Raw genomic sequence first — 26,953 nt, 5'->3', positions numbered from 1 at the left:
AAGCTGGAGAGCTGAATGTGAGAACCAGGAATGCGCACTAGAGCACCAAGCTTGTGGGAGTCTAGAAGCAAGCGCGAGAATGGGCTCTAGAGACGGAAGCGCTCTGATACCAAATGTAGGAACAAAGTGAAGATAGGTTGTGAACACAAGTGAGCAAGAGTGCACACACAAGAAAGCTCCAATAGAAATGTTCAAATGAAGCAATACAAGTACTTGGTATATATAGTACCCAAGTACTACTGGTCAACCATAGGGTTGACTTTATGCCTGCAACACCATATCTTTGTAATCTCTTACAGCAGCATCGCAAGCCCTCAAGCAAATAGCCCGGGCAACGAGCTTCCGGGCAAGCTGGGCTGCGACAAGCAGGGTGACCTGGCAACTCGTCTTGGCGGACAACTGCTAAATCTTGGTCTTAGCACCTACAGAAACTGAACCGACACCATCTACTTCACCCACACACAACCACATGTTAGGAGGCTTCTGCAAGAAATCACTGGAGGAGGGCGGCGATCTCAAAAGGCGACGTCGCAGGGCATAGCAAACGTTGTGTAGAGGGACGCTCGGCCCTTCTAGTTTATCCTGCTTGTTGATGAAATTCTCGCAAAGACTCTGTTGCCACGTGTGAACCAAGATTCGGCGTCCATCGAGATGATGGCGATGGCCATAGATCTGGCGTCAATGGGAATTAGGACTGGGACAAGCGATGGACTACGCTGATCGTTCAGTTTGTCAGGTCGTGTAATCCAGAGTTTCACGGGCGTCAACGAACGAGTGCCATCACCTCTGACGAACAAGTTGCTCCTGGATCTTCCCAAACTCAAGTTGCCGTCCGTCGCATCTCCATCCCATAAGGACACTTGTTTCAGTCATAGAAATAGAGAGCATCAAATTGTTGCTAAAGGAAGAGGGGAAACTATTCTAGTCATATCTAGTGTTTTTGTTGGAAATTAATAAAATCTTCCTCTTACACCATTTTCATTAAAGAAAAAAGAGAATGAGCCAAAAGCTGAATTGGATCCTTAAGACAAGAAAGAGTTTCAAGTTTTAGAGGATTTTAAAGATTGTTTTCAGAGTCACTGCTCAGAGAATTACCTCCAGAGCGTCTGGAGGATCATGCCATTGAGCTCAGTCCAAGAAGTGAAGGGTGAGTGCAGCCTAGACTGAAGAGATCATGGCTGATCTACTCTCCAAAGGACTCATTCAACCTAGTCCCTATCCTTTTTGCACACTTGTGTATTGGTTCAAAAGAAGGATGGGTCTTATCGTATGTGTGTCGATTATGGAGCCTTTAACAAGATGACTGTTAAGAACCGGTTTCCAATTCCATGCATAGATGATTTGTTGTATGATAGATTTAACGAGTGGCTACCATAAGATAACGATCCACCCTCAAGATATTCACAAGAGGCATTTCGCACGACCTTTGGATTGTACGAGTTCTTGGTCATGCCATTTGGCTTAATGAATACTCCTACTACCTTCAATAGGATGATGGACCAGATCTTCAACCTTGGTGACATTTCAAGGTACCTTCCTTGATGACATCATTGTGTTTTCAACATCAAAAGAGCAGCATAAGAGATAACTAGCCAACATGTTCCAAGAACTATGAGACAATATGCTTTACATCAATGGAAAGAAAAATGATTTCTTTTTGTATAAGATCCACTATCTTGGTCATGTTATCTCCAAGGATGGAGTATAAATGGATCCTACAAAGATCAAAGCTATCCAAGAATGAAACGAGTTGAGAACATTGCATGAAGTATGCAGTTTTCTAGGATTTTGTTCTTACTATAGGAGATCCATCTGTCATTTTGCTGATATTGCAGCCATGCTTCACGATTTGACTAATGAATTTGCCATTTTCAAATGGGGGGAGCAGCAAAAGACAACATATAACACTCTCAAGGAAAAGTTAACTATAGATCCAATCCTTATTGTTCGTGACTTGCACAAGCCTTTTGATGTGTTCAACGATGCATGTGGAGAGTGTGTTGGAGCTGCTCTTGATCAGGATGGTCATGTAGTGGCCTGTGAAAGTTGGAGATTGTGTGATGCTAAAAGACATTTACAGGTTACAAGCACAAAAGAGAAATGAATCTCCAAGAAGGGGATTGGGTACTTCTCAAGTTTGAGAAAGCTAGGCTTAGGAAGATGAAAGGCAAAGAAAAGATGTATCCAAAGCTATCTAACAGGTACTACGGACCTTTTCGAATCACTAAGCCAATAAGCAAAGTTGCTTATTGACCAGAGCTTCCAGAGATTTGAAAGATTCACAATAATCTCCACGTGAGTCTTCTAAAGAGATATCATGGGCTCAGGAAGCCACATAACCAGGTCAAGAAGAGCCACTAGAGTGGAAGAAGTCCTCCAAGCAAAACAAATTGTGTATGACATAGAGACGAAATAACCCAGAGGCCAGGTTACCTATAGGTACCTCGTCAAATTCAAGAACTACTTGGCATTAGATGCCAAGTGGGTGGATGAGTTTCTCCATGAAATTGTACTTGTTCCAAGAAATAAAGAGAAATCTTGTATTATTGCTTTGGAAGGAGGACTCCTTATCAGGAGATGTTCATTTTTGCCACCAGGTCGGGCAAGGTGTTACTGGATATTCTTTTCATCTAGAAGCATAAATCGGATGCCAGAGATTATGTAAAGTTAGACAAGATGCTTTTAGGTTACTTTTTAGTCACTTGCTACTCACACTAGGGGTGGTACATGCATTTCAGCTTTAGATTATTTTCTCCCCTTGGTTGTTGGACACGTAGTCATCATCCCCCTCTAGAGCTTATTGTGTCTTTCTTTTGATTGGGGGATGTAAGGTTTGCTTCCTCAACCTCTGTGCCACCAACAATAGAGGGGATCATGTCCTTATGTGGAAGAAGCTGCTCTCTTGGGCCCCCATTGTAGATTCTTGGGCTATTTGAGGTGATTTCAATATGTGGAGTTGCCTTCATCTAAGAAAGGGGGTTGGCAGGATGACATTCACTCTTTGGAGAGAGCAACTTGCAATGCCTTCTTATTTTGGTTCAGTGGCAGTGATACGTGGTTAGATGATGCCTTTCACACTCAGTCACAATCACTCTTGTTTTTGTGGTTGAGCAGGAGGTTGTAGATGCCTATCCATGCATGGATTGATAGATTTTATGTTGATACTTGGCCTCTAGATAGAGATAAACCAGTATGCATTTTTGTGGGGATATCCATTTCAGATCACTTTCTCATGGTATTGATGATTTCGGAGACTCATTTGAGAGGATGCTCTGCCAGTCTCAGGATTCCAGATGCCTTGTATGCAAAGGAGGACCTAACAGAGGCAGCATTGCAGATATGGGTTTCTCTCATTTAGGCTGGAGTATTGTCCCCTTCAAAATGTGCCTACAGCCCTCACTAGTGTTAGTGATTTCTATCATTTGGTCCCTATCATTCTCAGATGCGAGGTTGGGTTTTAAAGGTAATTGGCAGCCCTACAGAGGGGAAGAGTAGAAGAGGCCTACAAGTGCTTGGATTCAAGAGTTCCTTGTTGCAGCAAGGACTCATTAGAAGGTATTACTCGATCACAGAGCAGAGTATGTCTTTCATGTACGAGAGTCATTTTGGACTCGGATGGGAGGTAGATTCAATAAACACTTTTTCTCTACTCTTGGCCCTAGACATAGTAGAGAAAGTGTCTCGCGGCTTGTTGACTAGGATGGGGTTTTGCAAACTGATCCTGATGCCATCATGCACATAGCTATAGATTTTTATGCCTCCCTTCTCATAGTAGATTCTGACACATAGGCTAGAGAATATGCTTATGATAGTGTATTCCTATGTTGGTGATACCCGATATGCAGATCTCACTTGATGCACCTTTCACCAACTTTTTATTTATGGAGGGATTGCAGTGAACCTATGGAGATCCAGGTTCGGGGCTGACCCTACTTGTTCTCACTGCCCCTCTGCTATGGAGTCAGTTTAGCATTGTTTATGGGATTGCAGATTGGCTACGATTATTAGGAAGAGGATAGCCAAGATTTTTAGTACTTTTATTCGTTGCCCCTTCTTCATGACTTGGGGTTCAGTTGCTTGGCTCTTTTTTTCAGGTCCTCAAGTTTTCTATGAGAGACATGACTCCTCTTGGGCTTTATCGATTTGACACCACTCAGCTGAGCCATGCTCTCTGGATGATGTTATTGTCTCACCCTTTAGAGCTGTGCATGCCTTTGTAGACTCTTCTTAGGAGATACTAGTGAGTATTGCAGTGTCGCATATTTGGTTGCACAGAGGCTTTGGATGGATCCCAGGTCCACCCTTCACACACTTTGGCTAGTATATGGATAGACACTATACATATGCTGATGGCCATTTGGGCGAGCATGTAGGGGTTTTCTTGGGCAACTACTACTAGTAGGGCTATTTTCTTTAAAGAATGGAGGGGTTCTCCTTTCTTCTATGAGACTATTATAGGGTTGAGATGGCACTTTCAGCCTCCACCTTGTTTGTTTTTGGCCTCTTTCTGAGGTGTGTTTTTTCCCATGCACAGCATGATGTATTTTCCACTTTGAGCTTTCTCTCTCAGGTTTTCTTCATACTTCATAGAAGTCCTTTTTTGCAAAAAAAAAAAGGTGTTGGATACTGTTTGTTGAATGTGTAGGACCTTGGAAGTGCTGGATTCCCCATTTTTAAAGGGGAAAAACACTAAGACAAGTGGCACTCAACTTTAAAAGAGGGCTTACTAGACCAAGAGTAAGTTGCAGTGCCAACTTTTTGGAGAAAACCCAAGAGAACTCAATTTTTAGAAAGCTGGCATATTCTAGGCCAGAAATGTCCAGCTCTTTAAAAAGCAGTGCCAGCTTTATCAAGCATACGCTTTCCAGCTGCCTGCCCTTGTCTATAAATTCAGAGCCTCTGTGCTTGTCAACATTTTTATCTATCCACGATTCTATCTGTAACTTGAACCTCTTCTACGTCGTTGAAACAGTCCCGGGCGGTGGCTATCTGTTATTCCACCCAGCCTTTCTCAAAGGATAGTAAATCGTCAGATCCATACGTTATTTCATTCATACCTATCCATGAGACCCTCAATTCCCTAGATAGTTCTCCTTGCCAAATGTCATCAATTTAACCTCTCCACTTGGTGCACCTTTTTACCCCTCTCTTGGGGCACATTAAAAACCACTTGCCCCTTGGCATTATTGCACATTTAGGTGCACCTAGGCCTTAGCACTCAGAACTATCTAGTCAATGCCATTCCGCCCTCACCTAGGACCTTGGCAGTTACTTCTCTTGACCATTTCAATTACACACATTAACTATTACAAAAGTTGGTCATCTAAGAGAAAATGCCCACCGATCTATCCGAGGTCATGCTATCCCGACTAGAGCATAACATTCCTTCCCTCTTCAAGCATCAGCATCCTCGATGATGAAATCTGGGAAAGCTCTCCGTAACTGGTATACGGATTCCCAGGTAGCTTCCGATAGAGGCTGACCATGCCATGCAACCAACACCGTGGGTATCTTCCGATTTCGTATCTGCATTGTTCCTCGGTCCAGGATTCTTGTTGGTTGACGCTTTGCAATATCCTCTATCTCCTGAAACAAAACCACACCTTCGATTAGTGAGTCACCTGTATGCAAAAATTTCTTTAAGCGCGAAACATGAAAAACCGGGTGCACCTTACACCCCTGTGGCAATTCTAATTTATAGGCTACACTGCCTATTCTCTTTAGAATTAACCACGGCCCATAGTATCGAGGTGATAACTTAGCACACTCTCCTGAAGTCAACGACTTCGAGTGCGAAGGAATTCTGAGAAAAACTTTTTCTCCTTCTTCAAATACTCTTATAGACCGATTTTCATCCGCATACACCTTGGCTCTATCCATAGCCTGATGGATATTAGCTCTCGCAAGTGCTAACATCTCCCGCATCTGAACTACAAAGTTCGTGGCACTAGGCACTTTCTGAGGTACTCCAACTATAGTCGGATTGGCTGGTCTATAACCATAGTTCAGCTCAAACGGACTGAACCCGGTAGATGAATGTTTTCTATCATTGTAGGCAAACTCCAACAATGGCAACCACTTGTCCCATGTATGTTGCCTCAATGACACATATGCCCTCAGCATATCCTTTAAAGTTTGGTTGACTCTCTCCGTCTAACCATCCGTCTCAGGATGATCCCCACTACTCATTCCCAACTCAGTCCTTAGTGTCTCAAATACCGCTGTCCAAAAATGACCGGTAAATCTAACATCTCTGTCTGACACTATGGATCTAGGCAATCCATGCAGACGAAATATATGTCTAATAAACAAATCCGCCACTTGCGGGGCACTAACAGACTCTCTAGTCGGAATGAAGTGAGCCATCTTGGTTAGACGATCAACCACCACAAGGATAGAATTATATCCTCCTTGTGTTGCAGGTAGCCCTACAATAAAGTCCATGGAAATGCTCTCCCACTTACTTAGTGGTACTTCCAAGGGCTGTAAAAGTCCGGGTGGCTTCACCCGCTCGGCCTTGCTTACCTGACACGAGAAACACCGTGTCACATATTCATGAATATGCTTTTTCATCTTTGGCCAAAAGAAATCTCGCTTCACGAGATCATATGTCTTCTTGACACCTGGATGTCCCGCACACGGGCTATCATGGCATTGTCGAATGACTCTCTGCCTGAGATCATTCTGACCAGGTACTACAACCTTGCCATTTCTAACTAGCATACCATCCCTTATGGTATATCTTGCATAAGTTTAGCGTTTTGTAGATGCCAGGTCATCCTTTACACTTTCCCCGGGTTTTAACACATGAGCCTTAGGCCATAAGCTCTGGACAAACTGGTCCACTTTTTGAGTTTCTCTGATCTCGGTCATTAGAGTACTCTCTAATACCGTGAAACTCAGGTTGTGCATAATGCGAGACAACGCATCAGCCACCTTATTATCTTTTCCTCTTCGGTACCGAATCGTTAGATTAAACTCCTGCATGAGCTCTGCCCACCTAGCTTGGCGGCCCCTCAAGTCAGGTTGTTTACAAAAATGTTTCAGAGTATCATGATCTACATCCACATAAAGCTCTGAACCATACAGATAATGCCTCCATGTTTTCAAAGCATGGATAACAGCATACAACTCCAATTCATGAGTTGGCCAATTCCTTTGAGAGGGAGAAAGCTTCTTGCTTTCAAAGGCTACTGGCCTTCCCTCTTGAAGGAGGACTGCTCCTACCGCAATGCCACTTGCATCGGTTTCTGGGAACAACGGTTTCTGGGGATCAACTATTTTTAACACCGGTCCTGAGACCACAGCTTGTTTTATAGTGTTAAAACTTTCTTGTTGATTCTGTCCCCAAATAAGAGGTACTTTATCTGAGGTCAGATCAGTCAATAGCGATGCTATTCTGGAATATCCTTTGATATGCCTTCTATAAAACTGGACAAATCCCAAGAATGATCGCAACGCGGTCAGACTCTGAGGGATTGGCCATGTTAGTATCGCAGCCACTTTCTTCGGATCCATTTCTACCCCCTGTGGAGTAATTATGAACCCTAAATACTCAAGCCTAACAATACACAGTATAGTTTTCTTTTTATTCACATAAAGACTGGGTTTCCTCAAAGTACTGAACACTATCCTTAAGTGTTCACGATGCTCAGTAACACTTTTACTGAATATTAGGATGTCGTCAATAAAATGTACTACGAACTTTCCGATATACGGACGTAGTAAATCGTTCATAAGCATGACGAAGGTCGCTGGAGCATTGGTAAGTCCGAAGGGCATTACCAAAAACTCATAATGACCAAACCTGCTCCTGAAAGCGGTTTTGTGCACATCCTCGGCTCTAATCCGGATCTGATGGTAGCCGCACTTAAGATCTATCTTGCTGAAAATCACGGCTCCATGTAATGCATCTAGCAAATCATCAATCCGAGCCATCGGATACCTGTGCTTAGCAGTGATATTATTCAATGCTCTGTAATCTATACAAAAGCGAAACGTATCATCCTTTTTCCTCTTTAATATCACTGGCGAAGCAAAAGGTGAGAAACTTGGTTGAATCTGCCCCAACTTGAGGTATTCTTCCAGTTGTCTACGCACCTCCGCTTCTTCAGCAAAACTCATTCTATAGGGAGGTCTATTTACGGGTTCTGCCCCCGGGATCAGTTCAATCTTATGTTGAACTTTCCGCTCTGGAGGTAACCCATAAGGTAGTTCATCCCTAAAACATTCAGAGAACTCATCTATTATAAGATTAGCCAGCTTGGCCATCTCACCACTTTGCGTAACATCAGTGCTAGCCGAAGACTCATCCACCGGCTCTACCGATGCTATGCAAAGGAATAAAAACTCTACTTGAGCTTTTCTGATTTCCATCACGGAAACCAACGGTCCCTGCGGTATATCTTTTTCACCTCGCAAGACATAAAGCACATCATTCATCTTGAATTGATATACGTGCTTTTTCCAATCAATGGCTGGATTCTTCCTAGAATGCCACGCCATACCCAGGGCTATATCTGCATGAGCAAGCTTGGTCATTTCAAAATCAAGCTTCTCAGCATAGTCCTAAATCCGAAGTTCCAACTGGGTAACCCTTTGGTCCCATACTTCCGTTGAACTTCCATCTGCCATCCTGACTGTATACGCATAGTCAGATGGACTTGTCTTTAATTTCAGCCTCTTCACAAGCTTGGAGTTAATCACATTGTGAGTTGAGGCCGAGTCAAATAACACAATGACATCATGACTGGCCACTTGCCCTTTTATTTTCTAACCATGCTCTGATACCAAAATGTCAACATTTTTATCTATCCACGATTCTATCTGTAACCTGAACCTCTTCTACGTCGTTGAAACAGTCCCGGGCGGTGGCTATCTGTTATTCCACCCAGCCTTTCTCAAAGGATAGTAAATCGTCAGATCCATACGTTATTTCATTCATACCTATCCATGAAACCCTCAATTCCCTAGATAGTTCTCCTTGCCAAATGTCATCAATTTAGCCTCTCCACTTGGTGCACCTTTTTACCCCTCTCTTGGGGCACATTAAAAACCACTTGCCCCTTGGCATTATTGCACATTTAGGTGCACCTAGGGCCTTAGCACTCAGAACTATCTAGTCAATGCCATTCCGCCCTCACCTAGGACCTTGGCAGTTACTTCTCTTGACCATTTCAATTACGCACATTAACTATTACAAAAGTTGGTCATCTAAGAGAAAATGCCCACCGATCTATCCGAGGTCATGCTATCCCGACTAGAGCATAACAGTGCTCTCTTAGAATGACAATTTGTACCCAGCTCTTGCAATAGTTTTCTATTGCATAATTGCAATAGTTTTCTATTGCAATAAATACCTACGTGGGTGCACCCCCCCCCCTCTCTCTCTCTCTCCCCCTCTATTGTGATTTCTGTCCCAGCCCCATCGTAGAGTTTCCCTTGCTGTTTGAAGTTTCCAGCCACTTTTAGAAGTTGTATTTAAAGTGCTGAGCACTCAGAATCGCTGCAATTCTAGTTGTGGAGCTGCAAATTGGTTCAAGGAAAGTTTCACTGTGTATAGTACTAGCATTGATTGAGTTTCTAATGGGGCTAATGAGGGTCTAATAACTGTTACAACAAAAGATTTTTTAGAGCTTGGATGTTGACATTAGACACATCTATACCTTTAAAACCTTGGTAGTTAGGGGCCATGAGTACGTTTTTTAAATTCAAAAGTCTATGATTTTCTTGCCAAAACTGGAAATCCCTCTATGCAAACATCTTGGTCTAAATATCTATTATTTATTTTGACAGGAGGTCTTCAAGTATGGCTTTGTGGACTAGTGCAATATAGCAATCTTGTTGGGGTTGCAATTGGCTATACGATTACTACCTCAACAAGCATGGTGTAAGTTATTGACTGAAGTGTTGCATGTGCCAGCCTAGAGATAGGTCTTGCATAATATGAAATGTATAATTGATTTTTGAACTTTGTTTCAGCACATATCTCTAGATTATTGTAAGAGGAATCTCAGCTTGAGATACCTGTGTGCTGGAATGTGCATGTTGTAAGGGGATGAACCTAGAAAGTGGAATCTGTCCCTAATTTTTTCCCATATTGTGAACTGCCATTAGAAGCACTTGGCCCATAATATTTTTCCTTCTTTCTGTATGCAGTGCCATTCACCGGTCAAACTGTTTCCATCGAGAAGGAGAAAAAATGCCATGCCATATCTCTAACAACCCATACATGATATTGTTTGGAGCAGTACAGATCATTCTTTCTCAGATTCCAGATTTTAATAAGCTGTGGTGGTTATCTATAGTTGCAGGTGTCATGTCATTGTCTTATTCATCAATTGGAGTGGGCCTTGGTATTGGCAAAGCTATAGGTAGAAGATTATAATTCTATCCTTTTGCTACAGTTCCAAAAGTTGGACTTGCCAACATTATGTACTACATGGTTTTTGTTAATAACTAGTATAATTAAAAAATCTTTCATCTTCCACCACCTTTTAAGGCTAGACACACACACACTCTCTCTCTCTCTCTCTCTCTCTCTCTCTCTCTATGTGCGTGTGTGTGTGAGAGAGAGAGATAGACTCGTGATTTCCTGCTATTTCTTCAGCAGCACCTCCAGGCTCGCATTCCAACGGCTTCCTTTGGCAAGCTTTTTTGGACTTTGGCATTCTCCCACAGCAAGCGGAGTTTGATCTATTTTTCATGTGGGTTCTATAGTGGGCACTTGGGCTATGGAAAGACAGGAATCACAGAGTATTTCACGAGCCTACTTCTTCCATGTTCTACTACAGATGTCACTCAGGCAATCCTTTTATGATTGCCTGGTTGTTCGTCAGATAGAGTACACTGTCTACATGTCCTACAATGAAATCTTATTTGCTGATCCCCACTGTGGGGACAGCCTCTTTTTAATATAAAGATACATGGATTTCACCAAAAAATGTGTTTTTGTATCTGTGTGTATCATTTCTGCATCAAAAGGTTGATGTTCCATAATAGAGCTTATGTTGTGGGGCCCAACATGATTCTGTTGTTATCATCCCCATCTTGATAGCACAATTTCATCCCCACTCTGGCGAAAGCTTGATTTTGTGGTTGTAAACCTTTACAGTTTCTGTAGGAACAAAGTGGAGACAGGTTGTGAACACAAGTGAGCAAGATTGCACACACAAGAAAGCTCCAATAGAAATGTTCAAATGAAACAATACAAGTACTTGGTATATATAGTACCCAAGTACCATTGGTCAACCATAGGGTTGACTTTATCCTACAACACCATATCTTTGTAATCTCTTACAAATCCTCCCTCAAAGATATGGCTGAAAGTACCCTTGAAACGTCTCAGGTGTACCCTGCAGTACCTAAAGTACCATGGTTGCACAGAGTCATTGTGAATCGCTTCACAACCCCCCTTGACATTGTCTTTCATCCCCAAGCCATGACGATGTCATAGGAAAAGATCTGTTGACAGGGCTTTGGTAAAGATATCCGCCATATCGTCCTCAGATGAACAATAGATGAGATCAATGAAGCCATCAGAAATACAATCCCATAATAATGATAATGATTTTCAATGTATTTCATGCGAGCATGAAAGATAGGATTGTTGGCTATGGCAATGCAACTCTAGTTGTCACAGAACATAGAGTTTGCTTCGCCATCCTGTGCATGATGCAAGGCATGCAAAAGCTTCCTTAACCACATTAACTCAGTAGTGCTTGAATTTGCAGCTTTGTACTATGCTTCCTTGGAAGAAAGAGAGACTCACTCTTGCTTCTTACTGAGCCATGAGATACAGGCTGAACCCAATGAGAAGCAATAGCCAATACTGGACTGTTTGTCATCAATGTCCCCTAAACCAATCTGAGTCGGTGAAACCACTCAGCTTTAGATCTTGTCCCTTCACCTCAAAACCTTGGGGTTGATGTACATAGACCTCCTCTATAAGATCTCCATTGAGGAAAGCGGTCTTGGCATCCATCTAGTACACTGACCAACCATAAAACGCAACAAGAGAGATGACAGAATGAATGGTGGTCATCTTGGCCACTGGAGCAAAAGTCTCCTCATAATCTATCCCTTCCTCTTGTGCATACTCCTTGGCAACTAAACGGGTTTTGTATTTCTCAACTGTGCCATCTAAATGGTATTTCACCTGATAAATCCATTTCGTGCCAACCACATTTTTCCCAATGGGTGCATCAACCAAGTCCCATGTGGCATTCTTCTCAATGGATTTAATCTCAGCTTCCATAGCTTTTTGCCATGCCGGATTATGCTGAGCATCCTTGAAGCTCTGAGGCTCATTTTCAGCTTCCATCACTCATATGCGCCTGCACTTTCTCGGTTGTCTTGGCTGTGGCAGGAACAGTCTGCGGGGAAGAAGTACCTGTAGCCCCCTCGTGGTCAGAAACCAAGGGGTCAGAAACCAAAGTGACTGGGGCTAGTGGATCTAAAGGCCCCTCCTGATGTGTGGAACTGTAGTGTCTGGGGCTGCAGCAACATCCACCTCTAGAGTCTGGAGGGCGTCTGTCTGAACAGGATCAAAAGTCTCCTCCTGAGGTAAGAGAGCCGCTCTGATAGCTCTCCATCGTGGTACTGGGTGTGCTGCGGGCATTGGCGCCCTGCTGTCCCTGGTGATCTTGGGGTGCACGAAGCAGGGCGTCCTATTGCTCTTGGTGGTCCTGGAGTGCGTGGTATAGGGTGCTGGGGAGGTGCAGTCGTGGTAGTACGTGAAGGAGCCGCACTAGAAGACCTCTTGGGTCTTTTTCTCTTCCTTGGGCACTCTCTAGCAAAGTGCCCAAGGGTCCTGCGAATCCTGCACTAGTCCTGTCTACCTAAAATCTCGACTCTCTGTCGAAAGAGAGAGCCGTCTGGACGCTGAAGCATAATGTGGTCATCTGAGATGTTAGGGTCAGAGACAATGACCCTAACACGAGGCACCCTGTCTGCACTGACTACCTCTGCCGAGGAAGAAGGCATGCCAGGAAGGGAGGGGATGTCAGTGACCAGTCCAAATGTGGCTCTGATAGTGGCAAGCACGCGATGGTAGACCTGAGGAAGACCAGGAAATCTAATGACCAGTGATGTGACCTACCTGTCCTCCTCGACAGGATCGAAGCCCAAGGTGTAGGGTAAAAGAAAGATCCTCCTCAAACCCAAAGCCAGGGAATTAGCTTTGAGAACAAGGGCTGTGGACTCGTGGGAGTCGAAAACCACTTGGAAGAATCCACGTCCCAAAAGTCGAATATCCCTGAGGTGTGGGGCGAGGTCTCTTGGTAACGCCGCCAACATCCAGTCTCTAGCCTATGATCTCGAAGGGTGTGACCCAAAGATGCGGGCAAAAAGTGATGTGGAGCCCTCTAATTCCACATCTTTCTTGAGCTGCTGCAACTCGTCTTCTAAAAAAATGACAGTTCTCGCAGCCGGTGGAGGTGGACGGAGATTGGCTAAATGTGGATCCATTCGCCAATCGATGTGAAAAGGCCGATTCCAAAACTGAAAAAGCTCCGTTCGTGAAACTACTGCCCAAGACGCCCTGAACGCAAGCGCAGGAAGAAGGAGAAAGAGAGGGTAGAAGAGAGGGGAAGGGAAGGAGAGGATAGACTAAAGGGGGAAACGGAGGTAGGCTGAGGGGGAGGCGTGGGGAGCTGAGTTAGGAAGGAAGGGGGCGGGCAGGGAGAGGGAGGAGGTTTTTTTTTTTTAACTCTTTTTTTTTTTTTTTTTTTTTGGGTCTCCTTGGGGGGGAGAGCAGCGGGGGGGGGAGAGGGAGGGGGAGGGAGGGGGGCGGGGGAGGAGAAGGGGGCGGGGGAGAGGGAGGGCGGAGGAGAAGGGAGCAACGGGGAGGGGGAGAGCAGCGGGGGGGGAGAGGGAGGGCGAGGGAGGGGGGCAGGGGAGGAGAAGGGGATGGGGGGGCTGGCAGGGGAGAGGGAGGGCGGAGGAGAAGGGGGCAGCAGGGAGGGGGGCAGCGGGGGGGGGAGAGGGATGACGGGGGAGGGGACAGGGGAGGAGAAGGGGGGCGGGGGGGCTGACGGGTGGGGGAGAGGTAGGGCGGGGAGGGAGAGGTAGGGGCAGCAGGGAGGGAGAGGTAGGGGGCAGCGGGGGGGGAGAGGGAGGGCGGGGAGGAGGAAGGGGAGAGGGAGGGTGAGGGAGGAGGGAGAGGGGCTGGCGAGAGGGGAGGTAGAGGAGGAGCAGTGAGGGGGGGCAGCGAGGGAGAGGGAGAGGGAGAGGGGGCTGGCTGAGAGAGGGAGAGGGGGGGGCAGTAGCTCACGGGGAGGAGCAACAGCTCATCTCTTCAAGGTTTCCAAATCTGAAACATTTGAGGGAGAGCCATTTTCAACATGTGGCAAGCCATTTGAACTATGAGAAGTAGAAATGCATTTGATACTCTTGCCATCAAGCTTTGTCTGATGTGCATCTGGAACCAAAGCATATGCCACTGAGCCAAAAACTCTGAAATGACTAACCTTTGGCTTAAAGCCATACAAAGCCTCAAATGGAGTCACATTAACCAAAGCTTTGGTAGGGCATCTGTTCTGAATATAAGTGGCTGTCACAACTGCTTCTCCCCAAAAAGCCTTTGAGACTCTCTTGAATTTCAGCATGCATCTCGTCATCTCCATGAGAGTACGATTCTTTCTCTCAGAGAGTGGATTATGCTGTGGTGTGTAAGGGCAGGTCAAGTGATGTTTAATCTCATGTTGCTTCAAAAATCCCTGGAAAAATCTCTGGAATGCATATGACATGTACTCTCCCCCTCTATCTGAGTCAAGTGTTCCAATTCTAGAAATTTTTTGGTTCTCAGCCATAGCTTTGAACTCTTGAAACCAATACTTCATGAGAAAAAGCCATGTGAACCTGAAGAAGTCATCTATAAAGGTCACAAAGTACCTTGCTCCTCTATGCGTGGGAATAGTCATGGGGCCACATACATCACTGTGCACTATCTGCAACAGTCTGGTTGCCTTGACCCAATTCTTGCCTTGTTTACTGAATGGAAAGCGATGCAATTCGCTAAGTGCACACCCCTCACACATTTCATTTGCTGGTTGCTGTAATTTTGGCATTCCCTAAGTCATATTATTGTTATACAAGTAGGACAATGATCATAAGGCTGAGCATCAAGCTTGTATAAGCCTCTGTCATATGTGCCTGTTGCTACAACCTCATACCCTTTCTTTGGATCCTTGATCCTGCATTGGTTATCCTGAAATTCGACCAACATATGTCGATCATGGGCAAAACTGAAATCAGATTTTGCCTCAAATCTGGATTGCATCTCGAGATCCTTGAGCTGATTTGTCAAGGCAATGGCCCTTGCCTCATTCTTAACATGATACATGTTTGCCAATCTTTCCCATGCTGCCTTTGCATCCTTGCACAACTTGATAGTCGTCATAATGTGCCTCTTCACATTTGTGGCAATCAAAAACATCGCTTGGGCACTACGGCAGTCAAACTTCTTCTGCTCCTCCGTCTATGCTATGGGACTAGCAGGAGGGCCTGTAGCAATTTGATGTCTGCCTGTAGTCTAACCCGAAGAAGCTGTGCTGGATGTAGATGAGCTTGTTGGCCTCACCTCATCCCCACTAACAATATCCCATAAGCCCTTACCAACCAAGATGTTCTTAAGCATGAATGACCACAAGGCATAGTTTGTCCATCCAGCTTATCACCCTCGGACAAATTGCCAAAACTGTTTGAAAGAGTCGACATGATGCAAAATGGGATACCCACAAGCTGCAAATGTACTTGCAAAAAGAACTGCAAGTCCCAAAAGTGCAACTGGCTGCAAATGTGCCTACAAATCCCAAACAAATGCTTGTTGCAAATGCTAAGTAAGACTAGCTGCTCTGAAATGCCACTGACTGCACAATGCAATCACTGCAAAAATGGCATAAACCAATCACTGCAATCTGAAGTGCAATCCCAAACTTAAAATGCACAACGTAAATCTGAAAGAGCGCACCCACGAGTGCTCAAATGCATCCAATGGAGCTCAAAAGCATCCACAACTATAAAAGTAACTGCAAATGTACCCAACAATGTAGAGTATCTCCAAATGCACCTGAGAGTGCCAGAGTATGGGCTGCCAAAACAGTCCTGAAGTGAAATACACAGCTCAAAACACTTACTGGAAGTGCAACTTGGCCCGAACCACCTGCAAAACAGTCCACTGACTATGTGGGCAAGCTGGAGATGACAAAGGAGCTGAAGTGAGCTGGTTGGAGCTAAATGAAGCTGTCAGGAGTACTTCTGAATACAACACATGTGTAGAGAAGAGCTTGGAGCTGCTGGAACACACCCGGTAGAGACTGGAGCTGAAAAAGGTCCAGATCTGAGCAAAAACGGCCAAAAACAGTCGAAATTGCTCAAACCGCCTTCTAACAAGTCGTATGGGCTCGAAATTAGGTTCCGACAAGTCGTACGAACTCGCGGCATTGTCGCGCAACTGTACAGACAGATCCGTACGGACAAAAAAAATATAATAATTTTTTTCCCCTGCCTGAAATGGTGCGGGACAGTCTTGTTTGTATGCGGGTAGCTCAAAAATTTTGCAAAACATTAAAATCGGACCTCAAAAGATCAAAAAACAGCCGCTGGACTGTTGGAGCTACCTCAAACGAAAGCTTGAGAGCTGAATGTGAGAACCACAAACGCGCACTGGAGCACCAAGCTTGCAGGAGTCTGGAAGCAAGCGTGGGAATGGGCTCTAAAGACGGAAGCGCTCTGATACCAAATGTAGGAACAAAGTGGAGACAAGTTGTGAACACAAGTGAGCAAGAGTGCACACATAAGAAAGCTCCAATAGAAATGTTCAAATGAAACAATACAAGTACTTGGTATATGTAGTACCCAAGTACTACTGGTCAACCAAAGGGTTGACTTTATGCCTACAACACCATATCTTTGTAATCTCTTGTAGTTTCTTGGACGTTGCATTATTGTGAATTGCTAGAATGCCGGTTGCTATTGTTTCTCAAAGTCTTGTTGGTGTGGTTCTCGTGGCTTGAATATTTTGAATTCGTTTAGATGATGGGACTATGTCTTTCTTCATCACATTTGTGTGCTTTGTTGGTTTTTGGTGTCACAGCACGGAGTTTCTATATTGGCTTGCTTCAGTTGGCTGCTATTGGTGGTAGCTCCCATCTGTGGTCTTGGGCTTCAACCTTGGCGACTTGATTGTTTGCCACTAAGGTGCGGCTCTTTAAAGGCTACCTTGAGTCCTCTGTGATTTCTTTCAAGATGCTCAACTAGAGCGTCAAAACCATACAAGGCTTGAGCTGAGCAAATTGATGGATTTCCCCGATGAATCGTTGTGGAAATTTGCCCCCATCCTCCTGCCTGAGAGGAAACCTGAGCCCTACAATCCCAGCTTGAGCTCTAATGTAATAGCTCATAGCCTCAGCCACAAAAAGGAATAAAAAGGGAGCTAAGGGGCATCCCTGACGGACTGATCTGGTAATCTCAAACCTGTTCCCCCTGGAGCAGCCGTGAGAAGTACAGTGGATACTTAACAAAAAAGGAGAAAGCAAACCAGACCACAAACTGAACTGAAGGAGAGAGAAAGAAAGAGAAGGAGACACTACAATTGATCCCAGGAAAACCACCTAAACAGCTAGAGTAAACCTCCACTGTGACCACCACAAGTGAGGAGGGGGCCTGTAAATAGGCACTCCATGCCTTTCAGTCGGCTGATGTAAGCAGGCCGACTCCCTGCTCTAGGTGGACCGACCACATGCCCTAGACGGGGGCTGATTGCTTGCCTCTAGGGGGCCGACTCCTGACCTATATGGGCCACCTAGATCTGCCCCACAAGGGGTTCTCACACAGCCATAAAAGGGGCTTCCCCGACTAGCATGTCGGCCCACCTCAGCTAAGCACCCGCCTGCAGGGACTTGGTAATGCAACAAGCAGGTTGGGTATGCTGCCCCACATGGTGGCCTGACTATCCCCCTCAATAGGCCTACCTAGGACACCTCCAAAGAGCATTTCATCACGGCACCAAGCAAACCACAAAGAGGCCCTACACAACCACGATCTGTCCAGCACCCCTCCTAGGAATACCCGCCTATAATGTGCCTCTAGTGGGCTGCCAAGCTAGCAGTACATCGTCCTCAAACAAGCCCTGATCCATTTGGCATATGCACATGCCCCAACCCTACACTAGACTAGCCTCACAGGGGACGGCATATGCACATGCCCCAACCCTACACTAGACTAGCCTCACAGGGGACGGCGGACACACCCACAACAAAGGCCCTCACTGACATGACCCTACAAGATCTGCACTAACAATAATCTTGATCCCAATCGATCAGAAACAAGTGCACGCAATCTCGATTCTCCCGTCCACCCACGAGCACGTGGTCTACAGCTTGACTCATCCATAGGCCCGTATCTCACCCAAGCATCCCATATCACTTGAGCCCATCCCGAAGACCTTTGGTACATGATCCTATGATCCGCCATGTAGATGGCTAGAGTGTTAGCCTCACGTCCAAGCCCCATTGTCAGTTGAGGAGCACTCAATTGAGTTGCCACAATAGTACTGGCCGTCCTCTATATAGAAGGAAACCTCACTATAAATAGCATGACGCTATGAATAGCCCCCTCCATAAAAAGCAACAAAAGCCTCATTCTACTCATTCCAAACCCTGTACATCATGTCTTTCTTTCATGTATTTTTCCAAGACCACGAGAGCACTTCCTTCTCTCTCTCTCTAGAGAAATCCCCTCTATCGACACCCAAACATCTAGACACTTCCCTCCTCAATCTTATTACACTTATCGTTACTGTAGAAACTCAAGCACTCTCCCCCCAAGGGATCACATCTTACACACGGGAAGAAAACCCCATAACTCTCTCTCCGTGACTCCAATTTTCAATATTTCGGAGTTATCGCAGAGTTCTTGAGATTCCCCATCTTCCTTTGGACTCCATAGCAAAAATTTTACATACTTTTGTAGAAACTAATTTTTGCATAGGGCACTAACGAAAAAGATATGTTTTGAACATAAAACAATAATATATTCCATTCAAAATGACATCGTACTACAACAAAGGTGGGAGAGAAATGTCCATCCCAAAACCTCCATGAAAATGCAAAACATAGTAACATTTCAAATCCAGTGAAAAACTCTTCCCGGGTGCCTGTGCTAGGAGGAATATTTTCTCAAAGAATGGAGGGGCTATCCCTTCTTTTGAGAGTCTATAGCAGGACTGAGGTGGCACTTCCAACTGTCTTTCCAGTTTGTACTGAGGTTTTCTGTTGACCCATTCTGGGTGACTTTTTTGTTTATGCCATGCATGATGCATTTCCGGGGGGGGGGCATTGAGCCGGAAGATCAGCATCACCCCAACTCGAAGGTATTTCTATTTTTTCATGGCTCTTCTAGCATTTTGGACTCCTAGTCAAGACTTGGAGATAGAATTTTGGTGCGAATCCTCGATGCCCGCAATGCTTTACAGCTTTAGAGTTCATTCAGCATTGCATTTGGGGTTGCAACGAGGCCCAAATATCTGACATGCATTGCAACTTGCTTGGCAGGATGTTGCATTACTTGGGATCTATGGCCTGGTTGACACTATCAAGTCTTCATATCTTCTACGAGGGAGCTGATTTGGATTATCGCCATAGGAGTCTCTCAGCTGATTGTTCTATATGCGGTGCCTGTGTCTTTGCACAAACCGCATTCACCTTCTATAGGATCAGCTTGGACGACATCATTCCCATACTTATTGAGATCCAAATGCACAAAGGCTTTAGATGGGACTGAGAGTCATGCCTCTTAGTCACTCTTAGGGATATAGAGAGATATCGTATACACACTTTCATGGACACTATAGAGAGATATCATATTTTGTATGAGGCTTTTACACAATATTATCCTGAATATTTTGGTCACACTTAATAGAAGTTCATTTCTTGAAAACAAAAATTCCTCCTAGAGATCCCTTTTATCCTTTCTAAATGACCTAGTCTTTGCTTAGGAAGGCTAGGGAAGAAATCCAAAAGTCAAAAAGTAATTAATAATCTTCTAAAACAAAATAAGCAAATGAAAATAAATCTCTTATGCATGTTCCTTGGTTTCTACATTAAACTCTGTCCAATGGCATGGATCAAGGAGAGCAGCAAAATATCACCAAGTTGGTGAGAGAGGGGAGGGTGCAGCCTGTAAGGAGAGGGGTTAGCTTGTAAGTAATTAACTTTTAGTGTCTAGTAGAAATCTATTTTCCAATGTTATTAATGCCGATCACTCTGAGAATCCAAAAATAAAAATAACCTTATTTGTGATATACTCAAATATTAGTTTACAGGCCCAAGAATCCATCTTTCTTAAATGAAACGAGTAATAACTACCGACAAAAACAGGGAGCAGAATGTTGAGTAAACGTATGTTTTCTGTTATGTTAAGATAGACACGAATTTACAATTATTTAGTTTAATTTTTCAATTGAATTTGCACGACCTGGCCATTCATATGGCACTATTGATGAGTTAGCATTGATATGTCTCAAAGTGTAAGAAGGTTTGGGTGTTTTTCAAGTTCTTGGGGATGTTGCATTCAATCTGTTTCTCTAAATTTTATTATGTGGTGTTGTATACGTATCACCCTACCTGAAAAGTCAGCACATCGATAAATTACATAAACATGGCTCATGTTTTACTCAGTTTCTAGTTAAAAGATACCATCCAGAATCCTTACATCAATTGAGAGAAGTAAAACTGATGACAAAAAAAGCAGGAAGAAAATCTAGTGGGCGGTGAAGGGATTGTTCTGGACTAAACAGAAAATTTAACTTTAATTAGATTTAACATGAAATTACAATCCATTGATGGATTTTTCAATGGACTTTGCAGAACCTGGCCATTCGCATGGCACACTCAGTGGCGTTAGCATTGGCTATGTTTCAAAGTCTAAGAAGGTTTGGCTGGGTTTTCAAGCTCTGGGAGATATTGCATTTGCATATGCCTTCTCAATTATCCTTATTGAAATTCAGGTAGTGACAAGTTTCTGATGACGTTGCACTGAGCATGGTGTATATTTGTTGGATCAATCTCCCATGATGTTGAAGATAATGTGTTGAGTGTTGTTATAATCTGTTTGATAAAACAGGTTGATTTGTGACTTGTAATTTTGGCTATTCTTTCAGTGTTCTAATAGCACATTTGAACTATCCAAAATAGTCATGTAATCAATCTTCACGTTCAGCCTTCTGTACCCAGGATTATTTTTGAATTGTGAGTTGTAAATATACATGTGTTGCATCTTTGAGTACAGGACACATTAAAATCGCCTCCTCCAGAAAACCGAACCATGAAGAAGGCAACATCTCTAGGAGTTGCCATTACAACTGTATTTTACATGCTTTCAGGATGCGTAGGGTATGCTGCCTTTGGAAACAATGCCCCTGGGAATTTTTTGACAGGATTTGGGTTCTACAACCCCTATTGGCTAGTTGATTTTGCCAATGCTTGTATTGCTGTACATTTGATTGGGGCATACCAGGTTAGTATTCCACGTGCATTCTTATTGTTTTAGCAGAGAGCTACATTTCTTTTTATTGGTTTTTTTTAAAAAAAAATTTCAAGAAAGAGACTTCTATTAAGTAAGAGAAAAAACCCACGAGAGCACGGAATACATCATGAAATCATGAGGATAAATAAAACATCCTCAAAGTGAGGTGGAAAACAACCAAGGCATGACCTTAATTATGACATGACCTCAATTTATGACATGACCTGACATGACCTCAATTAGCTATTGATCATTTGTGATTCAATAAGATTTGTTACTTGCTATGCTTGTACCCCCCAGCTGAAAGTGGATCGAAGATGTTTTGGGAGTGTCGGAAGTATTCTAGAGTAGTTGCCATTCAAAGTTTAAATTTTAACCTTGCTTTTTTTGTCAAAGACGTTGTGCAGTAAAATAAAAATCATTATAATGTCATATGAAACAAAAGATCCAACATTGCATGCATTTAAGTGAAATTTTGTGAAGAAAGTTAGATAAGGAGTGTCACATGCAGAGAGAAAGGAGGTCAACGTGAAAGGCATCTGAGATGATGTGAAGCAAGTTAAAATGGTCCATTGGTAGATGTACCTAAGCTTTTTAGAGGTCAGAGTACATTTGGCTACATGCGATGTACCAGTAGTACAGTCATACAACAGTTGTATTGAAGCCACATCATTTCACATTGATAGGGGTTGCATATAAGTCTCACGTGTGGCCTTGGCTCCTAATCCTCTTGCACCTTGTGGATCCTCATAAATCTAAAGAGGGGAGTGTTCATGCAACACATTCGTAATCTTTTTTGTATGAACACTCTCTGCCTAATCCTTGTTCTTGTACTTTTTCTTTCAAATCAATTGCTTTTTCTAAATGGAATTGGATGCTTTTTCCATTGTAGTTACTTTCATTGTTGAGTAGATATGCTTGCACAGGTCACGGATTTTTAACGAGACCGGTGGGCGGGAAAATCTTTTAGACCCACCGAGGACATCTTTAAAAGCCTTAGAAAGAAAGCAGCCCAAGAGCACATTCAAAAATGGTTTGGCCCGATAGGGAGGTTCTTGTAGATAAAGACATAGTGAGAGAGGTACAAGAACACTTTATAAAGATTCTTGGTGAATAGGAGATTACTAATACTGAAAAATTAATTGCCAGGGCAAAATGAAGTTGAGTTTGTCTAAAAGTCCCTAAGTTTAATGCTGACTTTTTGGACAAACCCATTTCTGTGGAAGAACTGAAGGAATCTGCCTCTACTATGGCCCCCTGGAAAATTCCAGGAGAGGATGTCTCCCAATTGGTTTTTATCATTCCTTCTGGGATATAAGGGGCCCTATACTATGAAGCCTTTGAGAAGAGTCTCTCTCTCGTGGGAGCCAAGATATGAGAATTAACATGGGGATGATCAAACTCATTCCTAAAGGAGGTCAAAAGGAGTTGATTTCTAGTTTGGTGTTCTATCACAATGCTAAATACAAGCTACAAAATATTAGCAAAGGCCTTGGACCTAAGATTAAAGATTAAAATGCAAAAATGGATAACAGAGGATTAAAAAGGCTCATAAAAGCAAAGGACGTTCTAGAAGCTATTATCACAATGTGGTAAGGGTTGGAGTTAGTTGAGGAGTAGGGAAGGACATTTGCTTTATGAAAATTGAATTGGACAAGGCCTATGACAGAATGGAATGGGGTTTTATTCTTTAGTCATTTGAGGTCATGGGAGTAGGACCAAGGTTTAGAAGCTTCGTTGAAACCTTGTTGTCCAACTTAAGGGCTAAAGTGGAGGTGAATGGTCTTATCTCTGCTCCCTTTGCTTGTAAGAGGTCCGTAAGTCAAGGCTGCCCCTTATCCCCACCACTTTTTGCCATTGCAGTTAACGCCCTGGGATGGCTAATCCAAGATAAGGCTGATAGAGAGAGGTAAAGGGAAATCTGAATCCAAATGGTAGACGAGTGTTATGTAGGATAGGTCAGTTGGGGGCATTATGGAGTGCCTGAACTTAGCATTTGGGACCAGGTGAATCAGAAAAAAACTGGGGTGTAAGTACAATGAGCCCTATGCCTCGAGTTTTGCCTAAGTCAATGTGATGAATAAAAGTATCATCGAGGCAAAGTCTGATGATTGCAATAGCTTTTGAGTTGTGTTGCTTCCATGTCTTGAGTTGTTGAGGATCCGTTGTGGGAGCGTCATCCTCAATAGCATCCCATACATTTTCTTTCATGAGGAGCAACTGAACCGTAGTTTGCCAAGTAGGGAATCCTTCCCCCGTGAACTTCTCCACGAGCAATGAATTTGAAGAGAGAGAACTCATCGTGTACCTCGGGAAATGGGAACTTCAGTCTTCAGCACTTTAGGAGTGGGAAAAGAGATTAAACTAAGGGCTGGAAATGAAGGTAGAAGAGGCGGAGGATAGAGATGTCATTATGCGGAAGATGGAGCAGCAATTCATGGGGGGCAAAATGAGGATAGCTCAGCTCATGTGGAGGAGAAGAGGCAATGAGCAGCAATGGCACGCATCGCAAGGGCAATGAGCAGCAATGGTGGGTGTACGTGCAGGTTGTATGGGCTGGTATGATGCAGCAAGTGAGGGAAGTAGTCCCAAAGGCAGTACGGAGGCCTGGTGGGCAAGTTGTACAGTGCTGGAATAGTCCGTACAGTCCGTACGAACTGTACAGCCTGTGTATGGCAGGCTGTACGGCCTGTTTGCAGGCTGAAACAGCAGTTGACAGCGAGGCATATATCCAGGCTGAAGGGGTAGTTGATGGCAAGGCTTTCCGAGCTGATGGTCGATGTTGATCACCTCCTCCAATAGCTCCAAACAATGGTGAGGCTAAGGGAAGGGAACTCTACCTTGGAGGAGAGGGTAGCTTCCATTTGCGGGCTTCTCTCACTCTCTAGGTAGTGCAAGAAGAAGGGGAAGGTAGGAAGGGAGGCTCTGATACCACATGAAGACACATGGTGGAGAGGGAGAGAGAGAGAGGGTAGGCAAGGGAGATAGATAGATAGATAGATATATATTAACGTCTCTAAAAGGCCAAACAGCCTATGAGACTAAAAGAGTTGGTACATCTGCTAGTGTTGTCTCATCAAAGAGAAAAACAAAATAAAGTCAGAGAGATAATGATACTCAAAGAAAGACATAATGAAATGGAAATGAGATGACTAAGCAATGAACAAATGAAAGTACTCACATGTAGAAAAAGAGCTTGTAGCTTGATACTTGATTGATTTGACACTTGACAAGTACAACTCTTATATAGAGCACACACACACACACATATGAACACCAATGCATATGGGATAACTCCCAATGTGGCATGTGGCATCCACAGGACACACTAGACTAGAACTCACACTAGAACACACCAAACTGACTCATCTTGACTCCATTTCTTAACACCTCCCTCTTATCTAGGCTCTTTATTACAATGAAATACAAGATGAAGGTGTTAAAGTAAATCTTATCAACACCTTCCAACCTTGATACCCAACTCAGAAGGACTTAGATTATAGCTGGAGCTATGTACAAGATGTGAAAATAAATCTAAAGGCTGTGTAATAAGTCTATGTACACAATGATTGTCTCAATAAATAGCGTAGCTAGGATGCTTATGGCTCCAAGGGTTCTCCAATCCTAAGGAAAGATGCCTGCACAATTATGTGCTTCCATACATCAATAACATTTAGCCAATGCTTTGAATAAGAGACTCGAATTCGGCATAACTGAGTACTTTTAGTTCGCTGGTACAACTTCAAAAGCTATGCAAAAACACTATAAGTTTTCTATAGCTTTGCCTTAAAGATTAAGCGTAGTTGTTGGTAATGAGTAGGATTGCATAGGGTGAGAGCTCCATCAACAGTGGGAGCAGGATGACATGGGAAAATGCTGCTGTAGGGCCATGTGGAGGAGGAGCTACCGGAGGAGTTGCACCAGTAGGTCTGCATGGAGAAGAGCTGTAGGAGCAGCTGCACCAGCAGGATTGTATGGAGGAGTAGCTATAAGAGGAGCTTCTGCAAGAGGAAGAGCTGTTGCAGGAGGAGCCGATGGACTGCTGGTGCACGATAAGCTTCTGCAAGGGCATGTACTGCTGTAGGAGGAGCTTCTGCAAGGGGATGGTCTGCTGCAGTAGCAAGAGGGGATTCTGCAAAGAGATGGATTGCTGCAGAAGGAGCTTCTGCAAGGAATCGGTCTGCTACAGTGGCAGGAGGGGCTTTTGCAAGGGGATGGACTGCTGCAGTGCACAGGAGAGAGGCTACAGAGATAGGAGGCTGGAGAGTATGCAACCAGAAAGAGGGTTATGATAGGGGGAGTGTTTCTTTATCAGATGTAGGGAGGGGCCAGCTTCCAATATTAGAAAATGTGCCCAACATCACATGGAGGGCGGTTCTCTTGGAATTTGGTGGGCTGTATGGGGAGTTCCAGCAGTGAGAAGTGGTGCCATGGTTCAGGTATGGCCTTCCACCTCCCCACAAGTTGCCATGTGTCCCATGCCACATGTCATGGCTGCCACCTCAGCATGCCACCTCAACATGCCATGTCAAGCTACCACATCAACATTCTACATGTCATGTGAAATTGTGGACTAAAGGTCATTTTAACCACTATTTGTTTGTGGGACTAAAAGGCGATCAATACTACTTCTATTTTACTTCTGTTTTCCCCCTAGGTTTCTCATCTTCTTTTGTCTCTCTTTGACATTTTCATGTTCATAAGCCCACATCCAAGGCTCTCGTAAACATTATCTTTAAGGCTGTTGGGTTGGTATGCATTCTATGCATTTGATTGGTCCCATGTTTGGGTACGTCGAGATTGGATATTTGAACATTGAACTTTCCAGCCTTACTAGAGCTTGGTATGAGTGAGTTGTTCAACATTGTAAGGGTGTACATGACCTGAAGTATGTGCCTCGCCTTATATTCAAGAAACCTAAAGTAGGTAATGCAAGACAAACAAACGCACCTAGATGTGGAAGCTCCTTCCTTCTTAGCAAAGACACCATCCTTAGGTTTTGAAAAGACTCCAGATGGTGATGTATTGTTGAGTGGTTTTTCAGACTCAGATTGGTCAGGGGGCATTGATGACCGTAAGTCCATTTCAGATCATTGCTTCTCATTGGGCTCCGCATGTATATCATGGCTCAGTATGAAGCAAAGCCGCGTCTCTCTCTCCTCTAGTGAAGCTGAATATAAAGCAGCAAATGCAGCCACTATGGAATGTATGTGGTTAAGGAAGCTACTGCATGATTTGCATCATGCTCAGGATGGTGAGGCACCTTTTGTTAGAAAATGGAGTCAATTTGAGTGACTTTTAGTGTGTTCTAGAGTAGTACTATACTACTTTATATCCTAGAGTGCCACGTGTCACTATGGGACGTATCCCATATACATTTTGACACTTAGAGTGTGTGTGCCTATCCTATAAAGGCATTGTACTTTCT

General features: G+C 43.9%; 1 protein-coding gene across 2 annotated transcripts in view; it reads left to right on the top strand.

Annotated features, from left to right (window-relative positions):
• LOC147885579 (amino acid permease 3-like) overlaps positions 1-26,953 on the top strand; it is a 59,106-nt gene that overhangs the window by 26,567 nt on the left and 5,586 nt on the right. For both annotated transcript variants that reach the window (XM_087396577.1, XM_087396576.1), the window contains exons 3-6: positions 9,796-9,889; positions 10,159-10,373; positions 20,868-21,007; positions 21,289-21,516. In XM_087396577.1, the coding sequence (XP_087252703.1) occupies positions 9,796-9,889; positions 10,159-10,373; positions 20,868-21,007; positions 21,289-21,516 (677 nt within the window). The remainder of the gene's footprint in view (positions 1-9,795; positions 9,890-10,158; positions 10,374-20,867; positions 21,008-21,288; positions 21,517-26,953) is intronic.

Source organism: Dipteris shenzhenensis, chromosome 25 (assembly GCF_047967505.1).
Source record: "Dipteris shenzhenensis isolate YYH24624 ecotype China chromosome 25, Dip_SZ_1.0, whole genome shotgun sequence".
In the NCBI taxonomy this organism is placed as follows: domain Eukaryota; kingdom Viridiplantae; phylum Streptophyta; class Polypodiopsida; order Gleicheniales; family Dipteridaceae; genus Dipteris; species Dipteris shenzhenensis.
This window is presented reverse-complemented; position numbering and strand designations above follow the sequence as displayed.